General features: G+C 39.0%; 1 protein-coding gene across 2 annotated transcripts in view; it reads right to left on the reverse strand.

The window, feature by feature from the left end:
* The window catches only part of HERC5 (HECT and RLD domain containing E3 ubiquitin protein ligase 5), a 48,324-nt gene that overhangs the window by 19,854 nt on the left and 5,737 nt on the right, over positions 1 to 22,733 (reverse strand). For both annotated transcript variants that reach the window (XM_043572199.1, XM_043572200.1), the window contains exons 4-13: positions 19,322 to 19,543; positions 18,020 to 18,111; positions 17,639 to 17,769; positions 15,189 to 15,334; positions 13,716 to 13,792; positions 12,631 to 12,734; positions 10,731 to 10,790; positions 8,070 to 8,163; positions 4,713 to 4,902; positions 2,985 to 3,139 (exon numbers count right to left, since the gene is read on the reverse strand). In XM_043572199.1, the coding sequence (XP_043428134.1) occupies positions 2,985 to 3,139; positions 4,713 to 4,902; positions 8,070 to 8,163; positions 10,731 to 10,790; positions 12,631 to 12,734; positions 13,716 to 13,792; positions 15,189 to 15,334; positions 17,639 to 17,769; positions 18,020 to 18,111; positions 19,322 to 19,543 (1,271 nt within the window). The remainder of the gene's footprint in view (positions 1 to 2,984; positions 3,140 to 4,712; positions 4,903 to 8,069; positions 8,164 to 10,730; positions 10,791 to 12,630; positions 12,735 to 13,715; positions 13,793 to 15,188; positions 15,335 to 17,638; positions 17,770 to 18,019; positions 18,112 to 19,321; positions 19,544 to 22,733) is intronic.

Here is a 22,733-nt window from a genome sequence, read left to right on the forward strand (position 1 = left end):
GAACCTACAGGTAAATTACTAGATAAGAATGTGAAAATTTATCAAACTTGCTGGCTATATAAAAATATTCAAAAACTAATGCATCCCTACAAACCAACAGATAATATAATTTTTAAAAGATACCATCTATAAAATCTAAAAAAGCTAAATATAGTGAAACAGATTTAGCTAAACATATCCCAGACTTTCATAGTAAAATAACACAATTTTTTTAAAGACTTTAAAGACTATCTAATAAGTGGAAGAAACAGACACCATGAAAATTCATAATACTAAAGAGATCAATTCTCCCCAAAGTGAAATATAGATTCAATGCAACTCCAATCAAATTCCCAGTAAGAGTTCTGTTTGTTTGTTTGCATTGCTTATCAGCAGGGAAAGGACAGGATTTCAGTAAGGGATGCTTGGTAATTATTTTCATATGGAAAATAATAAAATATAAGTTTAACATAAATTTCCAATTGGATCAAACACCAAATTCTGAAAGGTAAAGCCAAAATCAATACTCCCTTTAGACCTGGATATGAGTGGCTTTCTGCTCTGGATCCATGACTTATAGGTCCTTGCCCTGGCCTTCCTCCAGCCAAGCCCTTTCTCAAAAAAGTAAAACTAAGATAAGAAGTCTGCAGAGCAAGGGGCCCTGACTACATGCACAGACCTCTTCCCCTGCATGGTTTCTCGAGAGTAGACTGTATTACAGGTGAGCACAGTCCTAGGTTCTGGTGCTCCAAAGGTGGCTAAGGTGCAGCTGTCATGGAGGCAGGGACGGAATGCAGACATATGGGTTGTGGACATATGGCCACACGTGGGTACATGATACCTCTAGTGTGGGACAAAACCAAGGGAGGAAAAGAAGAGGACATATGGAGGCATCTGCCTTGAACCTCCACCTTTCAGTGAAAAACTCCATAAGGAGTCCAAGATTTCTAAATTTAAATCCTCCCCAGTCATTAGGAAGGTTTATTTATCAAGGTGGGTGGGTAGAGAATATTTTATTTCAGAGTATATTTATTCCAGTTTTTTGGCCAGGTTTCTAACCTTTTAAATATTAGACATAGTTATATGGGACTCTGTTTAACCTCTCCCTTGGGCTCCAACTGTCACTTCTGTTACAAGACTATCTAGAGCAGCTTTCAGGCCAAAATCTTATTGGAACACAGCCTCACCCACTCTTTTTAAATTTTTTTAAATAATTTTTTTGACGTTTATTTATTTTTGAGAGAGAGAAAGAGACAAAGAGTAAGCAGGGGAGAGGCAGAGAGAGACAGAGACACAGAATTCGAAGCAGGCTCAAGACTCTGAGCTGTCAGCAAAGAGCCTGACACGGGGCTCAACTCACAAACTGAGATCACGAACTGATCCGAAGTTGGATGCTCAAACTACTGAGCCACCCAGAGGTCACCCACGCATTCATTTTTGTACTGCCTATGGCTGCTTTCATGATGTTACCACAGAGTGTAATAGTTGTAGCTATATGCCTACAAAGATATGCCTAACAAAGTCTAAAATACTTACTACTGTCTGGTCCTTTCCACAAAGACCTTCTGATTTATGGTAATAATTTAAAAACTTGGAAGAAAAAAAAAGCTTAGAATAAGACACAAAGAGTAAAAACTATAAAAGACTAGATTATCAAATTTATCTGTATTAAAATTAAGAACATGGTTGGGGTGTCTGGGTGGCTCAGTTGGTTAAGTGTCTGACTCTTGATTTCGGCTCAGGTCATGATCTCACTTTTCATGAGTGAGCCCCACATTGGGCTGTGCTGACAGTGCGTAGCCTGCTTGGGACTCTCTCCCTCTCTTTCTCCCCACTGCCCCTCCACATGCACATGCTCTCTCTCTCAAAATAAACAAACATTTAAAAAAAGATTAAGAATGGGGGTTGATAAAAAAAAGAAAACACCACAAAGTGAAAAGCCAAGCTACAAACTGGGATATGACATTTGCAACACATACAATTGACAAAGGACTGATTTACAACATAAAAAGAACCCCTATAAGCAATTTAAAAAAAGTCAAATACATTTAAGCTGAATGAAAGTCACACAGACCTTTGACACAAGAAACAAATATTGCAATTATAAACATGACAACATGCTCTAATGCATTAGAACCAGGAAAATAGAGTTAAAATCATAATTTGATATCATTTAATACTGAAAATATTTTCTAAATTTTAAAACCAGACTTGGAGCAACAGGTACTCTCATCGTGACTTGGAAAGGATTTAAATTAGTCCAACCATTTTGGAAGACAGTTTGTCACTATCAATAAAGAACACATACATATCCTACAACCTATCAATGCCAAAACTAGGTATGGAGTGTACAAACCAAACTTTGACCCATGAATGCCAAGGTATGTGTATGAAAATATATACAGCAGCATCTTTTCTCATAGAAGAAGCACCCCTCCCCCCAAAACTGTGACCATTACATATCTCCCTTAATTCTGGAATGGATAATTATGCTAAGATTCGCGCTATGGACCACAATGTAGGAGTGAAAATGAAATGCATCCATAAATACTAATTGGGATAAATGTACAAAGCAAAATGTTATGTAGTAAGTGTACATTTCACTCAGATACATTTCAAAAATAGCAAAATTAAACAACATAGTCTCTCAAGACATATACGGTACTAAAACCATAAAGGGAATGATTAACCCAAAATCCAGGATTTTGGAGGTACAAATCTCCAGGTGTGGAGGTGTAAGATACACAGACATCTCTAAAGTACTGAAAATGTTTTCTTTTTTAACATGGGCAGCAGTTACACTAACATCTGTTTTATTACTTCAAATTGCACATAGGTAAGTGTATACACTCCTGTATATGCAGGACTTAACTCACAGAAAACAAAATTTTAAACAGTAATATAAATGCCATGTTTCAGGAGTCTGCTTAAGATTCAGGCCAGCTGAAACCAACGGAATTTTTACTGCAAAATAAAAATCTGTCAATGTCTAAGAGAATCCTTACCCTGTACAGCTTTCTCAGCATTTCTAGGAGAGCCTTAACGTGACAGTTGTCCTCAGAGCTTTCAGTCCAGTAATGCAGTTGAGCAGTGATGGCTCCTTTAAACATCTGGACCAGCCTGCTGAAAGCAGGTTCCTGCAGAGATGCCCAGTACTCCTCTGAGGGACACAAAGGTAAGTACTTTTTAGCATGTAATTTCTCATGGATTCTTACAGGTAAAAAAGTGGTCAATAGTTTCCCAAACTGATGGAACACTATTGTATGTATCAGTTACAAAAACTCATTTGTAGTACTTTTCAGTAACTACAAGTGCAATGAAATTTTAAGAATTTAACAACCTAGAAAAAACAATCCCTCGAATGTAACAAAACCATGATCTAATTAATTCCTGGGGAAAAAACCCAACAAGATTAGTCATTTTTTTTTTTTTGCCCAGATATAATAGCATGCTGTCTTAAAACCAGATTTAAGAATTATTCACAATTACACAACTCTTTTCTTACATCCAGTATGAGTTTTTACATCTTTTTTTTTTAATGTTTATTTTTGAGAGAGATCACACATGGAGGAGGGGCAGAGACAGAGGGAGACAGATAATCCAAAGCAGGCTCTATGCCGCTAGTGCAAAGCCCAATGCGAGGCTCGATTCCCCAACCATGACATTGTGCCCCGTGTCAGGGCATGCTTGGGATTCTCTCTCTCCCTCTCTCTCTCTGCCCCTCCCCACTTGCTCTCTGTCTCAAAAATATTTTTAAAAAATTAAAAAAAAAAAAAAAAACAACCAAAAAAACATCTCTAGGAGTGCCCGGCTGGCTCAATTGGTAGAGTATGTGACTCAATCACAGGGGCAGGAGTTCAAGCCTGTTGTTGGCCCAAGAAGCTTATGTTAAGGAAACACACACATACCTCTCAGCATTGTAAAAAAAATCCAAGAAACTTAAAACTAGCTTGTTATCACTACTTACCTATGTTTAATAAAACATAAGAATGGACTTCCTTGGGCTGAATGCACTGTTTCAAAAACCTCATTAAATCTAACCAAGACCCTAGATCTAACAGCCAGTGTACTGGAGATACAGAAAAAGGTAGAAATAATCAGACAAATCTAGATGTGGGGTGTTCAATAGGACAAGTGACTTAAGACTCAAAACAAAGGCTGTAAAATGCTTTTGGGACAGGTGCAGAAATTTGAATATGACCTAGATATTAAGGAATTATGGCTAATTTTATTAGATGTGATAATGATGGGGTAAGGCAGGATCTCATGTTCTCAGGAGATGCATGCTGAAATATTATAGGTAAAATGTCATGATGTCTCCAACTTACTTTCAAGTACCTCAGCAAAAATAAAATGTACTCTTCACATAAAGAGAGAAACATACATGGCAATAAATTAACTGTCGTTGACTCCGAAATAGAGAATATATGAGTATTCACTGCACTATTCTTTCAACTTGTATGTATGAAATTTTTCATAATGAAAAGTTGGGGACAAAGGACCTCATGCCCAAACCACACATGTACCATTACCAAAACTCTTAAAAGGTACAAAACAATCTATTTTGAATGACTATAATAATTACTACAGCATCTTTACAATATGCTAACAGTATGAACTAAAAACCATGAACATATTTACAAGTATCTAAGCTTGGCTATAACTTTAGCAGGCATGTGTTTCCATGGAAAGGATGGTGAAAGTATTTTCAAACGTGAAATTTTCAGTCTTACCCAGAACCCCTAAAGACTGGTTACTCATGGCACAAACAGCCTCTGCAAACGGAACCACCAGGCTCTCCCAGTTGTTATAATCATGCATCATGGGACATTCAGGAAGAAGGAAGAAAATTTCTAAAGCTTCTTGGTGTGGAGAATGAAACGGAAGATTTTTGAGCAGATTATCCTTGAGACATGTAGTTATCTGCGGTCAAAAAGGATTAGGAAAAAGACACTCAAAACATAGCAGGATGCAACTTGTAATAAAAGAAAATCTAGAACCTGGAGTTTCATTCCAACTAGAGTGATCATTCAGTCCTAAAATCCACATTTACATCCCATCTCACCTAGCCTCCCAGACACCCAAGGTAGGTGATGAGCATTATCCCCACTCTATTGCTATGAAACATGAAGGAGGTCAAGAAGAAATCACGTGTGTAAGAATTACACTAGATCAACAAGGAATACTAGATAAACAAGGAATTCAAAACAGGAAGCCCTCCCAATAGTAAATACTACATTCTGCCCCCTCATTTTTTTTAAGAAAAAGAATGTTTAAGAACACCAAAGAAAAACAAAAATAGAAACCCTAAACAAAAAGCAATAATACAAACAACAAAAACCAACATGGTTTCCAACTATCTTCTCATATGACTACCTGTCTCATCACGAACTCCCTCCACTACAAACTCTAGTTTCCAGCTCTTCTGACATCCTTACCACTTCCCCAATTCAGAACACAAGTGTTCAGCAAAAATTCAAATGCAATTCTGAATGTTTATGTGATGTGTATCAGATAAAAGAAATAATTTGTTTCAAAACCCACTCAAAAGCTATGCTAGTATTTATGGAGTACTTATTTGTCAGATGTTATGCTGAGTGACTTACATATGTTAATTACGTCACTTAATCCTTATTTTTTTCTAGAACATACATGATATTATTGACCCTATTTTACAGGCAAGAAATCTGTTATTTGCTCAAGGTCACAGAGCTAAGTGGGAATCTCTTCTGGATCTTTCTGACTCCAAAGCCCAAACTCTTAATCATTCAATTATGATATTAGCTAAATGGTATCTCTAAATGTATAAATTCTTATAATTATCTATTTTTATATCAAAACACTATGCCAGGGGTGCCTGGGTGGCTCATCAGTTGAGCATCCACCCTCGGCTCAGATCAGGATCTCATCATGGTTTGTGAGTTCGAGCCCTGCTTCGGGCTCTTTGCTGACCACAGTGTTCAGAGCCTGGAGCCTGCTTCAGATTCTGTGTTTCCCTCTCTCTGCCCCACCCTGCTCATGCTCTGTCTCTCTCTCTCTCAAAAATAAACATTACCAAAAAACCCCAAAAAACAAAAAACAAAGCAAACAAAAAACTCATTAAGCCAGACTCCTACTACATGGTTCAGTACTTAGAGGGCACATACCTATTTTATAAACAATCTTGGTAACACACACCCCTCTTACCTCTTTGCTCATCATCTGTCATATCCTCAAGCCTCACAACCTTCTCCCAACCCTACAGAACTACTGTGATATTCTTGGGTCAGTTGTATTGTTTCACACACTGGGCCTCAGGGTACACTTCCCTGACTGCCAGGAATGCTATTCCTGAGGTAGGCACCTGGTAAATTTGTACTTACTCTGGGGACCTTGTTTGAGAAGTCTAAGTAGAGGTGAACATCCATGGCCCTAGTGATGACTGAATTAATTCATCTAAAAATATTTATTATACATCTACTAGGTTCTAAGTGAGACATCAGGGAAGACAGTGGAGTGGAAAACACACCCAGCCTTCCCACTAACATCTGCATGTTCGTGTCGTGGGTCCCACTAACCATTTTAAAGACAGGCAGTATGGATCTTTCATTTTCATCAGAAGTCCTCACCACAGTGCCCTACACATAGCAACTATTCAAGTATTTCCTGAATTAATAAATGAATTGCAAAAATCTGTGTATCTATGTCACAGAAATCTCAAAATAGAAAGAAACATTATAGGTCTTATGATCCAACTATCTGGTCTGAAATAATGGAACACTGCTCTATGATTATGTTGACAGCATATCATACAATATTGTTCTGGCACAATCAAAGGTATAATTAGCTTTAGTGAGGAACTGGCCCAAACTCATCTCTCCACAGATGCAGAAATGGTGCTCTTTCCACTAAATGCTGCAGAGTCCTGATAAAGGTGCATAAATAGGGATCCACTTTCCTCAGACCCCCAATAGGGCTGTGGTTCTGCCAAAGTTAACACAATTAAACTTTCATCTTCCCTTGAGAGAAAGAAGCGTGTGTAAAGAGACCCTGAGGCTCAGATACAGAATGCTGGTTATGGCAGAGTAAGAGAGCATGCAAGGCAGCAGAGAGGAAGGAAGGAGAGATGTCAGGGAGACTGAAAGGGAAAAAGAATCAAAGGTACAAAAACAGAGGCCAAGAGCAAATAAGAGGGAGAGGGAGAGGGGAAGACAGGGAGGGGGAAAGGAAGAGAGAGAGAAATAGAAGGGAATGGGAGAGAGGGAAAAAGAAAGAGGAGAGGAGAGATAGGGAAGACAGGAAGGAAGAAAGGGAGAGGAGGAAAGAGAGGAGGAGCAGGGGGATGGAAGGGGGAAGACAGAGGGGCCTAGGGAGAGAGAAGTGAAAGAGAGGGCGAGAGAAGGAACCAGAGTGAGACCCAAAAAGAAACAGACTGAGCGAACATAGACAGTACTACCCCTAGATCAACCAGTATAAGGGAACAGAGAAATAAATTAATAAAGGCTGCTTAAGAAAAGCTAAATTAATAAAGGAAACATGTTTGGAGCATCTGCAAGTGGAAAACCTAAAGACTTAATACTGAAACAAGAAGCGACAATCCCTAAAAGGGTAATAACATTCTAGAACCTATAGAAAAACACAGAGAAAAAGAATCCAGGCAGTCCCTGGTAAGGGGGATATTCACACCAAAAACAAGTGTTCTCATTTCTATACTTACGTTTAAGACCATTGCAAAGAACATGCTGTTTGTATGGTAGTGTACCAATCTCAACACATCCTTTAATCATCTTCCTCACAGCCAGGAGGTGACAAAACTCCCTCTAGAGAGGATGTGCATCTGTCCATACGTGTGTGTGTGTGTGTGTGTGTGTGTGTGTGTGTGTATACAGATGAACCATTCAGACTATTTGTAATCTGTGTGACTATGATAGCGAACATTGTGCCCCCAGGGGGCCAACTCCTGAATACCATGTGAGTTTCATCTCATCTTACTATGCTATAGGCTCTCAGAGAATCTCAAAACAAGGTATTTTTTTTCTGAAATTTTGAGTTCTTATAAAAAATGATTTAGTGTAGTTTCTTTTCCTAAATAACAATCTAAGGAATACTACCGTGTTAGCAATCCAGTCCTTCTGAGTTAACTCCTTAAAAGCATTTCTTGCTTTATTTAAGTCCAAGTGAACAGGCATCGTTTCTGCAGCTCTTCTGTAGAAGGAAAAATCAATGGATAAGTAAGTGAAGCAGCACTCTTCAAAATAAAATATTTTATCAGGTTATTAATTCAGATGAAAAGTTTCTTCTGAACCTTTTTTCATTTCAATAAAATTAGTATTTCCCTCAGCTTTACAATAAATGTAATTTGGCTAAATACAAATACAATTGAAAATGCAGTTGACAACTTATGATTATTTCTAAAACGCCAAAAAATATCAAGACCGAATTAACTATATATATATGTATGTATACTATCCAAGTTTAACTCAGATATTGTCTTACCTTAAATATTTACTTAAAAAATAGTTAAAGGTTTTTCCCATTTCTCAAAAAAATGACCATTTATCCCAGTTACATGAACTGAAAGTTGGGTTTAAAAAAATTTCCTTCAGAGCAGTAAATTCTTAATGTTGCAACAGAAAATTACTAATGAAATGTTTAAGTATCTTAACTTGTGAATTACATTTATTAACTAAATATGCTCAGTGTCTTGGACATAGACACATTCTTTATAAAATAATACATGTATTTGCTGTCTGAAAATCAATAACATTTTTCAGATAAATATTATATAAATATTTAGGGAAAGATGTGCGAAGTCATTCTTTCATAATATTCAAAAATTCAAAGAAAACTTACGATCTTGCAGTAAGGTAATGGCTAAATAAATTAAGGTTATGTCCTTCCCATGGAATACCATCACAATCATGTTTAAGAAAAATATTGAATAACATGAACTTATTAATAGACTGAAAATGGACAAATATATTAAATATAAAGTAATATACTGTCCTAGACTCTAAGTCTGAAGTTCTTTCTTGGCCACCAAGACAGCGGGATGCAGGATTAAAGCAAGAGATGACTAATGTCTGGGAAAAGACAAGAGCCCCAAATAAGGGTCCTTGGCCTGTATTTATTAAGATCAGAAGGCTTACAAATGTGATGGACATGCACAAAGAGACAATGAATCTGTGAACATTAACTCACGGGCATGAGGCAAAGGGAGTTTTGAAGATATATGGTGTTTGGGGTTTGGGTCAATATAAAACAAAATCCTGGCGCCAGGCAGATGAGCAGATGTTAACGGCAGACAGAAGGCGCAATGTCTGTTTATCTTAGCTAGCCTAGGGGATAAGACAAATAGGGCAAATAACCTCAGGGTTAACAAGGCACCCTTTTTTTTTTTTTTTTTGCGCTAATCAGCTCCACTCTGGGCAGCGTCACCCACAGTGCAGTGGTCTATAGCCCTATTTACCTGTTTACTTAACTTGGTCCTTTCCTCCTATGAAAGCAGCTTTCTGCTATAGTACTAAATTGGGGGGGCACTGTTGCCCTGAATGCCTAATTTTGCTTACCTCATATACATTTGTATTGGGGGCCTTTGCACCCCTCTCTATTCTGGGTGCCTTTGCACCCCCTTCTCTATCCTGGGGTTCTCACCCCCTGCTCTATCCTGGGGTTCTAATCTTGTTTACCCAAACTCAGGTGTGAGCATCCTATGGCTTTGTACTTCTTTATGCCTTGTTAACCCACTGGTGTAAGCCCAGGGGATTCCTAAGCTTATTACCCACAATATACAGGAGCACCTAGGTGGCTCAGTTGGTTAAGTGTCTGACTCTTGGTCTCGGCTTAGGTCATGATCCCACAATTTGAGTTCGAGCCCCACATCAGGCTATGTGTTGACAGCACAGAGCCTGTTTGAGATTCTGTCTCCCTGGCTCTCTGCCCCTCCCTTGCTTGCGATTTCTCTCAACAACAAAAAAAGTAATATATAAACAACATAATCACATTTTTAGTAAAAGAATAAATTTGCACAGAAAAAAGATATATAAACAAATGCTGTTCCTTTTAAGTGGATTATGGGTGATTTTCATTTTTTCTTTTTTTAAAAAGATTTTATTTTTAAATAATCTCTACACCAAACTTGAGGCTTGAAGTCACAACCTGAGATCAAAAGTCACATGCTCTATTGACTGAATCAGCCAGGCACCCCAATTTTCATTTGTTTCAGTCACAGGTCTTTATTTTTGACATTTTCTACAGTGTTCATATATATGCTTTTGTTAAAAAAAGTAATTTTTAGGGGTGTCCAGGTGGCTAAATCAGTTAAACGTCCAACTCTTCATCTCAGCTCAGGTCTTGATCTCAGGGTTGTGAGTTCAGTGCACTGGGCTCCGTGCTGGGCATGAAGCCTACTTTAAAAAAAAAAGTAATTTTTAAAAAGAGATAAAAACACCAAACTAATTATTTTACCCTCAAGCCATTTTCTTTATAATCTTTCATTTTTTTTTATTGAAACAAAACCGACATATAACATATTAGTTCCAGGTGCATACAACATAACACATCGATCTATGTATATATTGTGAAATAATTACCACGTTGAGTCTAGTTAACATCCAACAGCACTTATAGTTAAGATTTTTTTTTCTTATAAGAACTTTTAAGATCTACTCTCTCAGCAACTTTCAAGTATACAATATGGTATTAACTACAGTCATGATGCTGGACACACTATTTTTAACAGAATCTTAAACATATATATATACATATATTACCTTTCCCTTGAAAAACTTCCAGTCAGACAAGCAGGAGAAGAAAATATCTCTCTGATTTCCCTGTATTAGAAATAAGATGGTGGTTAAAACAAATTATAGTGTATGCCTCCTTAAGCATGAGATATGATAAATAAAACATCTCATAACAGTCCTTGAAACTTCTCTGTCTTGGATTTGTTTGCGTATGCTTTGCCTTGGGCATCTACAAGTCTCTTCCATTCTTCCAATCTTAAAATTTCAGTGGCAAAGATGAGTAATAAAAAGATAACGTACTCACTGAAGCCGTAGGGAAAGATGAAATGGATTGACCTAGGGTGTTTCCTTGAATAAATAAAATATTCCCATCCCACTCAGCTTTCCAAGCCCTATTTATTTTTGTTCCACTTAAGTAGAAGAAAAAATTACCAGATATTAAATGGAAGGATGGGGGTGGGGGGAAACACCCAAGTTGCATCTTGGAAGCAACAGCACAAGTTTTTTGTTTTGTAATTATTGAAGTATAGTTGACATATAATGTATCAGTTTCAGGTGTATAACACAGTGACTTGGCAATTCCATACATTGCTCGGTGCTTACCACAGTAAGCGGAGTCACCAGCAGCGTTCTTGGTCATCCATGACCATTATGATGAAACTATTTCATACAACTACTTTTCAGAATTAGGAAACCATTACCTAAACGTAAAAATATCTCTAAAAGGAAAGGTTTATAAAAATAAGTATAATCTTTACAGATGGAAGGAGCTGCACTGTTTTGATCAAGACTGCCCACACTGTTCAGCTGTGAAAAGAAGTCCACCAACAAGTGGTTCTAAAGTCAAACAGGGTTGAGAAATTATATAGACAAACTGTATTTCCTGCTCAGAAGAGTCACAATATATGCAAACATATCAAAGGTACAAAGACTTGCAATAAAGAAAGCTGCCCCCATGGAGCTTACAGGTTAGTTGTGATGTCCAATTTTAAGTGTCAACCTGGCTAGGCCACGGAACCCAAATATCTGGTCAAACACCAATCTAGATGTTGCTGTGAAGGTATTTTTTACATTTAAAAAAAATGTTTATTTTTTATTTTTGAGAGAGATAGAGCATGAGCAGGGGAGGGGCAGGGAGAGAGAGGGAGACACAGAATCTGCAACAGGCTCCAGGCTCTGAGCTGCCAGCACAGAGCCCAACACAGGGCTCGAACTCGTGAACAGAGAGATCATGACCTACGCTGAAATCAGACTCTTAACCAACTGAGCCACCCAGGCACCCTGCGAAGGTATTTTTGAGAGGAGATTAACATTTAAATCAATAGACTTTGAGTAAAGCAGATCAGCCTCCATACTGAGGGTGTGCCTCACCCATTCATTGAAGGCCTTAAGAGAAAAAGGTTCCCAGACATAGAGAATTCTGCTTCCAGAATGCCTTAGGACTCAAGCTGCAATATTAACCCTTCTCTGGGTCTCCAGCCTGCTGGCCTGCATTATTATTTTGCACTTTCAGTTCCTACAATCACATAAGCCAACTCCTTAAAAATAAGTCTCTGTCTCATGGGGTGTCTCGGTGACTCAGTTAAGCATCTGACTGTTGATTTCGGCTCAGGTCATGGTATCATAGGTTCATGGGATTGAGCCCCGTGAGCTCTGCAGAGTCTGCTTGGGATTCTCTCTCTCTGCCCCTCCACTACTCACACACTTTCTCTCTCTCAAAATAAATAAAAGAAACATTTAAAAAATAAGTAAGTCTGTCTCTACACACACACACACACACACACACACACACACACACACACACCCTATGTATCGGTCCTGTTTCTCTGAAGACCATAAAACCTCACATCTCTGTATTGTTTAGAACCAGTCAGGGGGAAACATGACTTTAGAGAACTAAATGAGCAGAAAGACACATGATATGTACTTTTTTGTATTCTGCCACTGTTTAGTCCCCACATCAGCAATCCATCTCTTTACAGTTCCTTCGTTCAATGTAGGAATTTTCCTCCTCAGATTAACATAGGAATTCTGTAAACAAACAAGAAAAACACAGCAATTTAGACACAACAGAAACAGGTATCCACCTTTTAGGCACATTCTAAGGATACAGGGTAATACTGATTTTTAAATATGGATTAACATAGCTCCAGGAAATCATAAAGTGAGATTCTAACCAAGACGTAACATCATTTGGCTGGTTGCCAACATCTTGTCCAAGGGGCTTAACTCTGAAGTAAACTTCTGAGTGCTCCAACACGTAGCACTTTGTAAGGTATAACTGGATTAAAATGAGCATCACACAGCCTCAAGGGGAGGCTGAAAGGACTGTGTGTAGAAAGGAGGAACTCGGATTGCCTCAGCAACATAGGGTGGGGAGGTTATGAGCTCACTATTCACAGGCCTATGAACCTCTGGTCTTTTTCAGTACTGGCTGGGAATATCATTTTAGAATGTCAACCTGTCGCACTCCATCTCACTCTCCCTCTCTCTCTCTCAAAATAAACATAGCCATGATTAAAAAAAGGGGGGGGGCACCTGGGTGGCTCAGTCGGTTGAGCGTCCGACTTCAACTCAGGTCATGATCTCACACTCATGGGTTCGAGCCCCACATGGGGCTCTGTGTGGACAGCTCAGAGCCTGGAGCCTTGCTTCGGATTCTGTGTCTCCCTCTCTCTCTGTCCCTCCCACCACCACCCCCTCAAAATAAATAAACATAATAATAAAAAAAATTTCAGAATGTCAACCTGTTAGCTTGCTAGGATACTGACCAAATGCCATTGGCAGGGCAAAGGAAAGATCTAAGGAAATCTGATTTGACATTTACCAGAGACAAATCTGCTGATTTCTGGGAGTCAATACTTATGTAGTTTAGACAGTAAAGGATCAATAATGTTTATTTTCCAAAAGTCAGACTAGGAACTAGATGATTTTGGAATTCACCACACTTGGTAAAACCCTTTGTTTTGCTTTAAAAACCAAGTTATAGAACATCTAGAGATCCACTTTTACCTTTTTTCCCATCCAGAGCAAAATGCTTTGATTCCCTCCAGCAATCATTATTAACTCCTTTTCTGAGGCACGGCTTTCTAAAAGGGAGACACAGAAAGTAAGTACAGGAAGTAAGAGTGCAGAAAGTCATTGGCACAAACATGCACACTCTATTTAAATCATTTCAGATTCTTCTTAAACTTAGTTCTTTTATCTTTTTGATTTTTTTTTAACGTTTTTATTTATTTTTGAGACAGAGAGAGACAGAGCATGAATGGGGGAGGGGCAGAGAGAGAAGGAGACACAGAATCGGAAGCAGGCTCCAGGCTCTGAGCCATCAGCCCAGAGCCTGATGCGGGGCTCGAACTCACGGACTGTGAGATCGTGACCTGAGCCGAAGTCGGATGCTTAACCGACTGAGCCACCCAGGCGCCCCTCTTTTATCTTTTTGATAGACAAAGACTCAACACATTTCCCATCCATGAAGCAGTAATATACATTTTCTTCAGAGTAAAGTCTAGCTGGCAAACAAAGGTGACCTGCAAGGTTGACAGGTGACCATCAGCTTTGACATCCATATTTAATGAAAATGCTTAGGTATAAAATACAGTCAAACCACTATTTGGTTAACTGAGCTCTCCAAACCACTATTTGGTTAATTTAGCTCTCATTACTAAAAACCATATTCTACAACTCCAGATATAACCAAGAACCATTAAAGAATGTAAATAAGTACTTCAAAAGTCTAAATGGTTGTAAAAATCAAATACATGAACTGCTTAAGGAAATAACCCTACTGTTCATTTTCCCAAAGAACTTATGAGAATACTGGTACTTTAGGTCACCACTAAGGTTTCAGAAGCAAATAAGCATTCTTGAGGCACTTCTATGGTAGAAGGTTTCAGAGCTCTGTGGCTTAAGCCACCATTCAAATCTGGCCAAACCACTGACAGGCCTTGAGAACTGGCTAACCCTTTGCCCTCCAAGTCTCTGTACCTCCAGTAAAATGAGACTGAGAGCACAAATCTCCCAGAACTGTTGGATGGGTGACATAACACAAGTAAGGGGTAAGCAGTCAGAGTGCCTGGCATAAATCAGCTGCTCATCATTCTCAGGGCTTGACGGGAATGAGAGTCAGTGTTACCAGGTAAGAAAACCAATCACTGTGAAATTAATAGGTCTGCTGCAAATGAGAATCGGAGGCCGCAGAGATCTCTGAATCCATATAACCTATTTCATGTTCTATCATTTTACATTCACATTAATCTTAATCTGAAGGGATAAGACTTAATCTGAAGACTAATAGTTATTTTGACTTAATTATACTGAATATTTTAACCTGTTTACAAGTAAAAACATGAAACCAATGTTTAGAGAAGCTCCCTTCATAGCTATACATTTCTTTCCTTGCTACATTACATACTTAGAAAAAAATCAATTTCTCGACAAAGGTATTTATAAAGTGTCAAATTCTGTGCTCCTAACAAAATTTACCAAATGTGAGTTCTTCATTTGATGGCAATTTCATGGGAAGTGGTATCAGCTGATTATGTGTTCCACCGTTTCCCAGTTGTCCTTCTTTTCCAGAACCAAAAGAAAAGACCTTCCCCAAATCAGAAACATAGGCAAGTGTGTGCTGCCTATTAAATAAAAAATACATATGGTCAATTATCAGTCACCTACAATGAAGAGATTACACAGCAACACAGTAAACTGCTGAAATTAGGCTACCCAGTGAGTGAAACTAGTTAATCAACTCTCATCAGATGAAATTAGCCATCTGGAAACTAAGATAGCATCGATGTGTGGCTAAAATGATTTTGGAATCCCGAACGATTCCAAGGCCATGATTGCTGTGCTTTGGCAAATGATGTTCCCTTTGTCAGGAACAAGAAGCACCCCTTGCTTTCTACTCCTTTTTCATGCCTTGGCTTCAGAGAAGCCATCTCTTGACTCCCTCCTCTCCCCATCCTAGAAGATGGAATTAGGTGATCCTTTCTGAGCTCCCTATTTCCCAAAGATCTTTACCACAATGATACTAATCTGCTCCATGGTCCTTTCCACTCTAGAATGTGTAAGTAAAGAATTTGGCCTTTGTCCTCAGTTCCTGGGAGGAAATCTCTAAGCCACAAGAATTTCCCAGGTAATAGAAGTATCTTTGTTATTCATGGCAGGATCCTGAAATCACACCTAAGAGTTTACCCAGCAGGTGGCTCTTAGAGGACCCCTCTGACTGCATGGAAGCCTAACCTGCTTGGAAGGAGAGGCTGGAAGTTGAGTTCAACCCTGTAAGTAATGATTCAATCAACCATGACTAAGCAATGAAACCCCAATAACAACTCTGGACTTGGGTGAACTTCCCTGGTCAGCAAAACTCTACACCTTGTCATGTATCGGGCTGGGAGGAGGTAATATCATTCCGTCTATGGCTCCAAGGGAAGTGGACAGAGGAAGCTCGTTTGAACTCCCCCTAGACTCTGTCCTATACATCACTTCCTTTGGTTCTAATTTGTATCTGCTTCTTATAATAAATATAAATGAGTTTAACAACATTCAGTTCTGAGAGTGTTTCCAGTGAATTCTGTGTTAGTAGAACTGCTCTGGTTTTTATTAAGGTATCTCTAACGTGACAACTCCTCTTGAAACACATGCTACTTAAATGTGTGTTATGAAAAATCCAGAGTGGTGATAATGTTCCCTTGGTTAACGCAGACAGATTGAATGCAGAGAATCATATCATCCCAATAATCTGGTCTACTTTAATATCCATTTATGTAATTTTACTCCAGGATCATAAAAGAATTAGGTATATAGATTGAAAATACATACACCAGTTTTTTACAGAAAAGGTTTTGGTAAATAAACAAATGAACCCAACATTCAGATAGAACCTGAATTGCTTATGTTTAATGAGAAAAAATTGCCCCAAAGAAGAGTAAGTGCATCTGGATGAAAATATTTAACTTTACCACAATCCCAAATCAAGAAATAATTAAGTAAACAAAAGAGCCTGAGCAAGTTTTTCTACTTTTGTTCAAAAAGAAAAAAAAAAAGCTGTGAAAAATCAAACTTGTTAGAATATTCTACTCAAACCAACTGACTCTGTCCTATCCTCAATGACCACTCTCAAAGAATTATAGTAACTCAGGATATTGTTGGTCCCCGAAGAGTTAAAAGAACAATGAACAATCCTTTGTGATTCACATTTATTTTTCCCCTAAATAAAATGATTTTTTTTTTTTTAGGTGAAAGTACATTTGAACAGTTACAATGATATTGCACTAAAGGGGCAACAAAAAGTGAATACATGTTCTCATTAAAAAAAAAAATTGGGGCACCTATGTGGCTCAGTCCGTTATGCATCCAACTCTTGATTTTGGCTAAGGTCATGATCTCATGGTTCGTGGGTTCGAGCCCCAAGTCAGACTCTGCGCTGGCGGCATGGAACCTGCTTGGGATTCTCTCTCTCTCTGCCCCTCTGCTGTATGCAGTCTCTCTCAAAATAAATAAATAATCTTACAAAAATCAATGAAAATAAATACACATACTAAAATAAAGATTATTTTTATCTAATAATGTAAATTAAGCATCTTTACCCATTTGAAAATGTTTTTTTAATTTTTTATTTTAACATTTATTCATTTTTAAGAGACGGAGAGAGAAACAAGTTGGGGAGGGCAGAGAGGGAGGGAGACACAGAATCTGAAGCAGCCTCTAGGCTCTGAGCTGTCAGCACAGAGCCTGACACGGGGCTTGGACCCACGAACCATGAGATCATGATCTGAGCTGAAGTCAGATACTTAACCGACTGAGCCACCCAGGTGCCCCTGAAAATGTTTAATACTTTTATTTCAATCAAAAAAACTGATGGAAATTTTATCAAACTACCTACCTAAATTTATCATATTGATTTTATCAAATTTCGCAGACATTTTACAACTTACCTTCCACATGCTAACTGGGTTACTCTATTCCCAGCAAGCTCAGTCACCAAACGGGGTCTTAACTCATTTTGTGTTGAATTATGACCAAGTTGCCCATGTTTTCCAGCACCAAAAGTAAATACCAGCCCATCCTAAGGAAAGGAAACTTCTTATCAGATTCTAGAGAAATACAACACAGAAGTAATATTCACAGATGCTTTTGCATCCGTGAATAATTCATAGAAGGACTGTTAAAGCAAAGCTCCCAAATTATCAGGAGGACAATCCTGTATGTGGAAAGTGACCCCTCTTCCCAGGGAAACACTAAGTACCCCCACCTAGGTGTTCTAGTGCTTCCCCCACTGCAAGGCTCTTCCGTGGAAGAAATAAGGATACACACACCTTTGTGAGCAGGGCAGTGTGAGAGCCACCACAAGCAAGAAATTCAACTTTCTGATTGTCCAGTGCTTCAATAAGGGAAGGAAAATCTTTACCTATGCAGGGAAAAGAACAGTTGAAGTGATCAAAAGAAAATGCTGACTTGGACACTGGAGTTCCATTTTGCTAGTAATACCTGGACTATCTCTCAGCTGGCAGTAACAATTCCCAGCACCTTCTAAGAAGAAAGGCCTCTATGTTGGTATATTATTTAGGCCTAAAAATGGGGGTGAGGCAGTGATCAAAGGGCCACACATGGGAGAACTCACCTGTGAAAGTGTCAAGCCACTTCCCAGAGCCCACTCTTCTCCTTTGAACCTAACTTGATTAACTTTAATTGTAGCATACCTGGGATTTCCAATTCAAATCTAAAAGTACCCTTTCAATGAACATAAAGGTTCTTTCTTCCTTTTAAATTCTCTACTAGTGTCCTTGCCTCACGCCACCTCTTCTTTCTTTCACGATTTCCTTATCATGGCACTTTGAGATTGAGTAAAAACAGTTTAACTGCTCTTTATCCCTTTCCATCCTTTGAATAGTTTTCTAACATTGACTTATGGTTTCTCCTGAGTAATTAACATTGGACCATGTTGGGGAAAGATGCAGTGTGTGGTCAGTAACCCAGGGGATATGATGTGTATTACCAAGGCTAGTAACACAGCAGTTTGACACACCTGAAAACCCCAACAAGAGTATTTTGGATCATCAGTTTGACATCTGCTTTGTGGAAGTAGTTCAAGGATGAGAATTATGTTTTTTCCGTATCTGTGTATACAGATATAATACCTTACGGAATAAGATTAGAATATGTGAGTTTAGGTAAATCTTTAGTATCCTTTTGTCCTAACATGGATATAATTATATTAACAGACATTTAGGTGCATAGGCACATCAGAGGTCATTTCACCCAAATGCGTCACTTTACAGAGAAAGAAAATAACACCTACAAAAAAGTTAAGGGACTTAGCAAGGTCCTGCTATTCATTAACTGCAAAGTGAGAAGTAGAGCCTGGATATTCTGAACACAGTCCAATGCTCTTTCCCTCAGCCCACACAACGCTGACACATGCCTCAACTGCAGCAACAACTTCCACACTATGCATATCTCTTAGACTGACTCTGCCCTGAAGCCAAACCTAACTGGGAAGAACAGCACCAATGAAAGTGAAGATCTGAACCATTTTTGACAGGGAGGACTGTGTTAACTTCATCTCTTACTTAACAAATATATTTACTGATAATATGAATTTGAAAATGTTCCAATACCGTCAGTGTGGCCCAGGCCTAGTTGTCCAAAATCATTTCTTCCCCAGGAGTAGATGTTTCCAGACATGGATAAGGCCATGCTGTGGGCTTTTCCCGCAGAAATCTGAACCAAGGGAATTCCCGACAGGTTCTCCACAATCTGTGGTATGGCGATTGAGGCAAACTGACTTCCAATTCCAAGTTGGCCATGTAAGTTCTGTCCCCACGCAAAAAGCTCACCACCTTGACATAAACAAAATGTTGCCTTATTAAGTTTAAAGTAAAGGAGACGTTAACTAAGGGTATTATATATGTTATCCATACTACTAGTCTCTTACATTCAACTTCCTAGATCCCACATGTCTGAGACAGAAAAACTACAAGAATCTTCTCTTTAGCAGTAACAGTTCTACTTCCTTACCTCCCACGTCAAAGGGTAGTGGTTATGTCCTTGTTTCACCAAACCTCATCTTCCTAGATTGTGATTTACCAATAATAAACTCTGAACACACCCTTTGCCTGACATCACTAGACTGTGGGCTTCTTCGATGGTTGTGCCCCTGCCCCCAAATTTCACATGTTGAAATCCTAACAACTCTCAATGTGATGGTATTGGGAGGTGGACCTTTGTGAGGTGGTTAAGATTAGGTGAGATCATGAGGATGGAGCCTTCAAGAGTGGGATTAATGCCCTGTTAGAAGAGAGATTCCAGGGGCGAATAGCTGGCTCAGTCAGTGGAGCATACAACCCTTGATCTTCAGGGTTGTGAATTTGAGTCCCACACTGGGTATAGCAATTACTTGAAAATAAAATCTTTAAAAAAAGAGAGAGAGGAATTCCAGAGACTTCTCTTGCCCCTCAACAGACACTGAATCTGCTGGCACCTTAAATTGGACTTCCAGGCTCCAGGCTGGGGGAAGTAAATTTCTTCATTTAAGCCAGCCAATTTTTGGTATTTTTGTTATAGCAGCCCAAATGGACAGAGACAGGTAGAATGAAGACACCTGAATATATTACAATCAAATTCAAGAAATACTTATTTTCAAAAACTCATAATATAGGCACATGAAAACCAGAAACATTCTACATCTGGGAAAATAAAACCTAAAATTAATGTTTTCTCTCTGGCCCACCCACTCTGTTCATGTGCCTGAAAATCCTAAATAATTTACACATCTGAAATTACAGCACAGTATCTTGAAAGAGTCTGCTTCTTCTTCCATTAACTGAATATCCAGAGCACATTTTTCAAGAAATGTTCTTAGATGTTATCTAATGGAGTTGACAACATCAGAGTCTGAAAAAAACATATCAAAAAATTAATGCTACCTGAGCATTAATTAATTAATGCTTACTGAGCTAAGATACTGTACAGATAGACTCTGGTGGGAGACAGAGCTTCTCCTTCAAATGTAACCATCAAAGGGGCTCCTGGGTGGCTTAGGCAGTTAAGCATTCAACTTCAGCTCAGGCCATGATCTCGAGGTCGGTGAGTTCGAGTTCGAGCTCTGCTCGGGTTCTGTGCTGACAGCTCAGAGCCTGGAACCTGCTTCAGATTCTGTGTCTCCCTGTCTCTCTCTCTGCCCCTCCCCTGCTCTGTTTCTCGAAAGCAAATAAACGTTAAATAATTTTTTTTTAATGTAACTATCATCTGCCTATCAGTCACCAGAAATATAATGATGACTTGATCAGTTCCCTTTCTTGCTTCTCCAACTTTCAGTCTTCCTAGATTATGATTAACCAGTAATAAGCCCTGAAAATCGCTTTTGCCCCGTATCAATAGACTCTGGGGTTCCTGAAGACACAGTGTTGGCTGTTTCATCTTTTTTAACTTGAACACAGTAGATATTCAAAATGAAATACGTGTTCTTGAATGGATGAAGTCAAACAACCAGGCCAATTTTTTCCAATGCACAGTTCATATTCTCAAACTTCAATACAGGTCAAATTCTGGATTTACTTCCCTTGAATTCAGGTTTCCCATCAGTTTATTTACTCTGTCCTATATATTAAAAATCCAGGGCGCCTGGGTGGCTCAGTCAGTTAAGCATCTGACTCTTGATTTTGGCTTAAATCATCATCTCACTCAGTTTGTAGGATTGAACCTTGCATCCAGCTCTGCGCTGACAGCATGGAGCCTACTTGGGATTCCCCCCCCCCCCATAATTCTTTCTCTCTCAAAGTAAATAAACATTTTATAAATTATTTAAAGTTGGGGCGCCTGGGTGGCTCAGTCGGTTAAACGTCCAACTTCGGCTCAGGTCATGATCTCACGGTTTGTGAGTTCAAGCCCCGCATCGGGCTCTGTGCTGACAGCTCAGAGCCTGGAACCCGCTTCAGATTCTGTGTCTCCCTCTCTCTCCCCTGCTCACGCTCTGTCTCTCTGTCTCCCAATAATAAATAAACATTAAAAAATTTTTAAAAAATTATTTAAGGGGTGCCTGGGTGGCTCAGTAGGTTAAGCGTCTGACTTTGGCTCAGGTCATGATCTCCAGGTTCACGAGTTAGGCCCTGCGTCAGGCTCTGTGCTGACAGCTCAGAGTCTGGCAGCCTGCTTTGGATTCTCCCTCCCTCTCTCCCCCTTACTCCTTGTGCTCGCTCTCTCTCTCCAAAGCAAATAAAAAATATTTTAAAAATTATTAAATTTTTTTTCCTTGGCCCTGAATTCCCATCTATTACCTTCCTGTCATAATTATTCCTCCATGGTCAAGTTTCTTTAGGAAATAATCTATATTCATTGCTTCCATTTCCCACTATTATTGCCTTCCATTCCTTATTTCTGATAAGAAACAAAAAATAATAAGGGCTGGGGAGAATCCCTGAATTCAAATGGTAATGTGAAAACACATCAGAGGTTTTCAAACTGGCCACAAGAGCAGATCCAAGGGATTCTAAGCTCCTGCCACAGGAGCTAAAAGAGCACTAGAAGGAGGGAAGAACGTTCTTGAAAACGGTGGCCCATGCCTGGTCCTGAGTCCATGATGATTTTGATTATTCAGAATATTTTCACTGTTTCATACTTAAAAAATAAAAACACAAAATTGTTGGAAAAATCTCTAGGGTCAAGATGGAGCCATTCCTGCCCAAGGTGCCATGTCAGCAAACCGAACTTATATGTTCCTTTAGATGCTCTCCTTGACCAGAACCGCCACATATCCAGTCAGCCAATCCCCAAATACCAAACCAGCTCTGGGCTATATGCTTATTTCCTTGTTCCCTGATCTTTCTAAGGAGGGTTAAATATGCAACCTTCCCCAACCAATCATGCCATATTTCTACACAAGCAGTAGTGTACTGCTTCTAACACTCTATAAAACTCACTCTTGCACAAAATCCCTCCAAAACAGTGCTCCACTGCTTGTGATGCACTATACTCCCAATCCATCGATCGCTTGTCCTTGAACAAAGGGTATCAAATTCTTTACTAAACTGT

The sequence above is a fragment of the Prionailurus bengalensis genome, chromosome B1, assembly GCF_016509475.1.
Source record: "Prionailurus bengalensis isolate Pbe53 chromosome B1, Fcat_Pben_1.1_paternal_pri, whole genome shotgun sequence".
NCBI classification, from domain to species: Eukaryota; Metazoa; Chordata; class Mammalia; order Carnivora; family Felidae; genus Prionailurus; species Prionailurus bengalensis.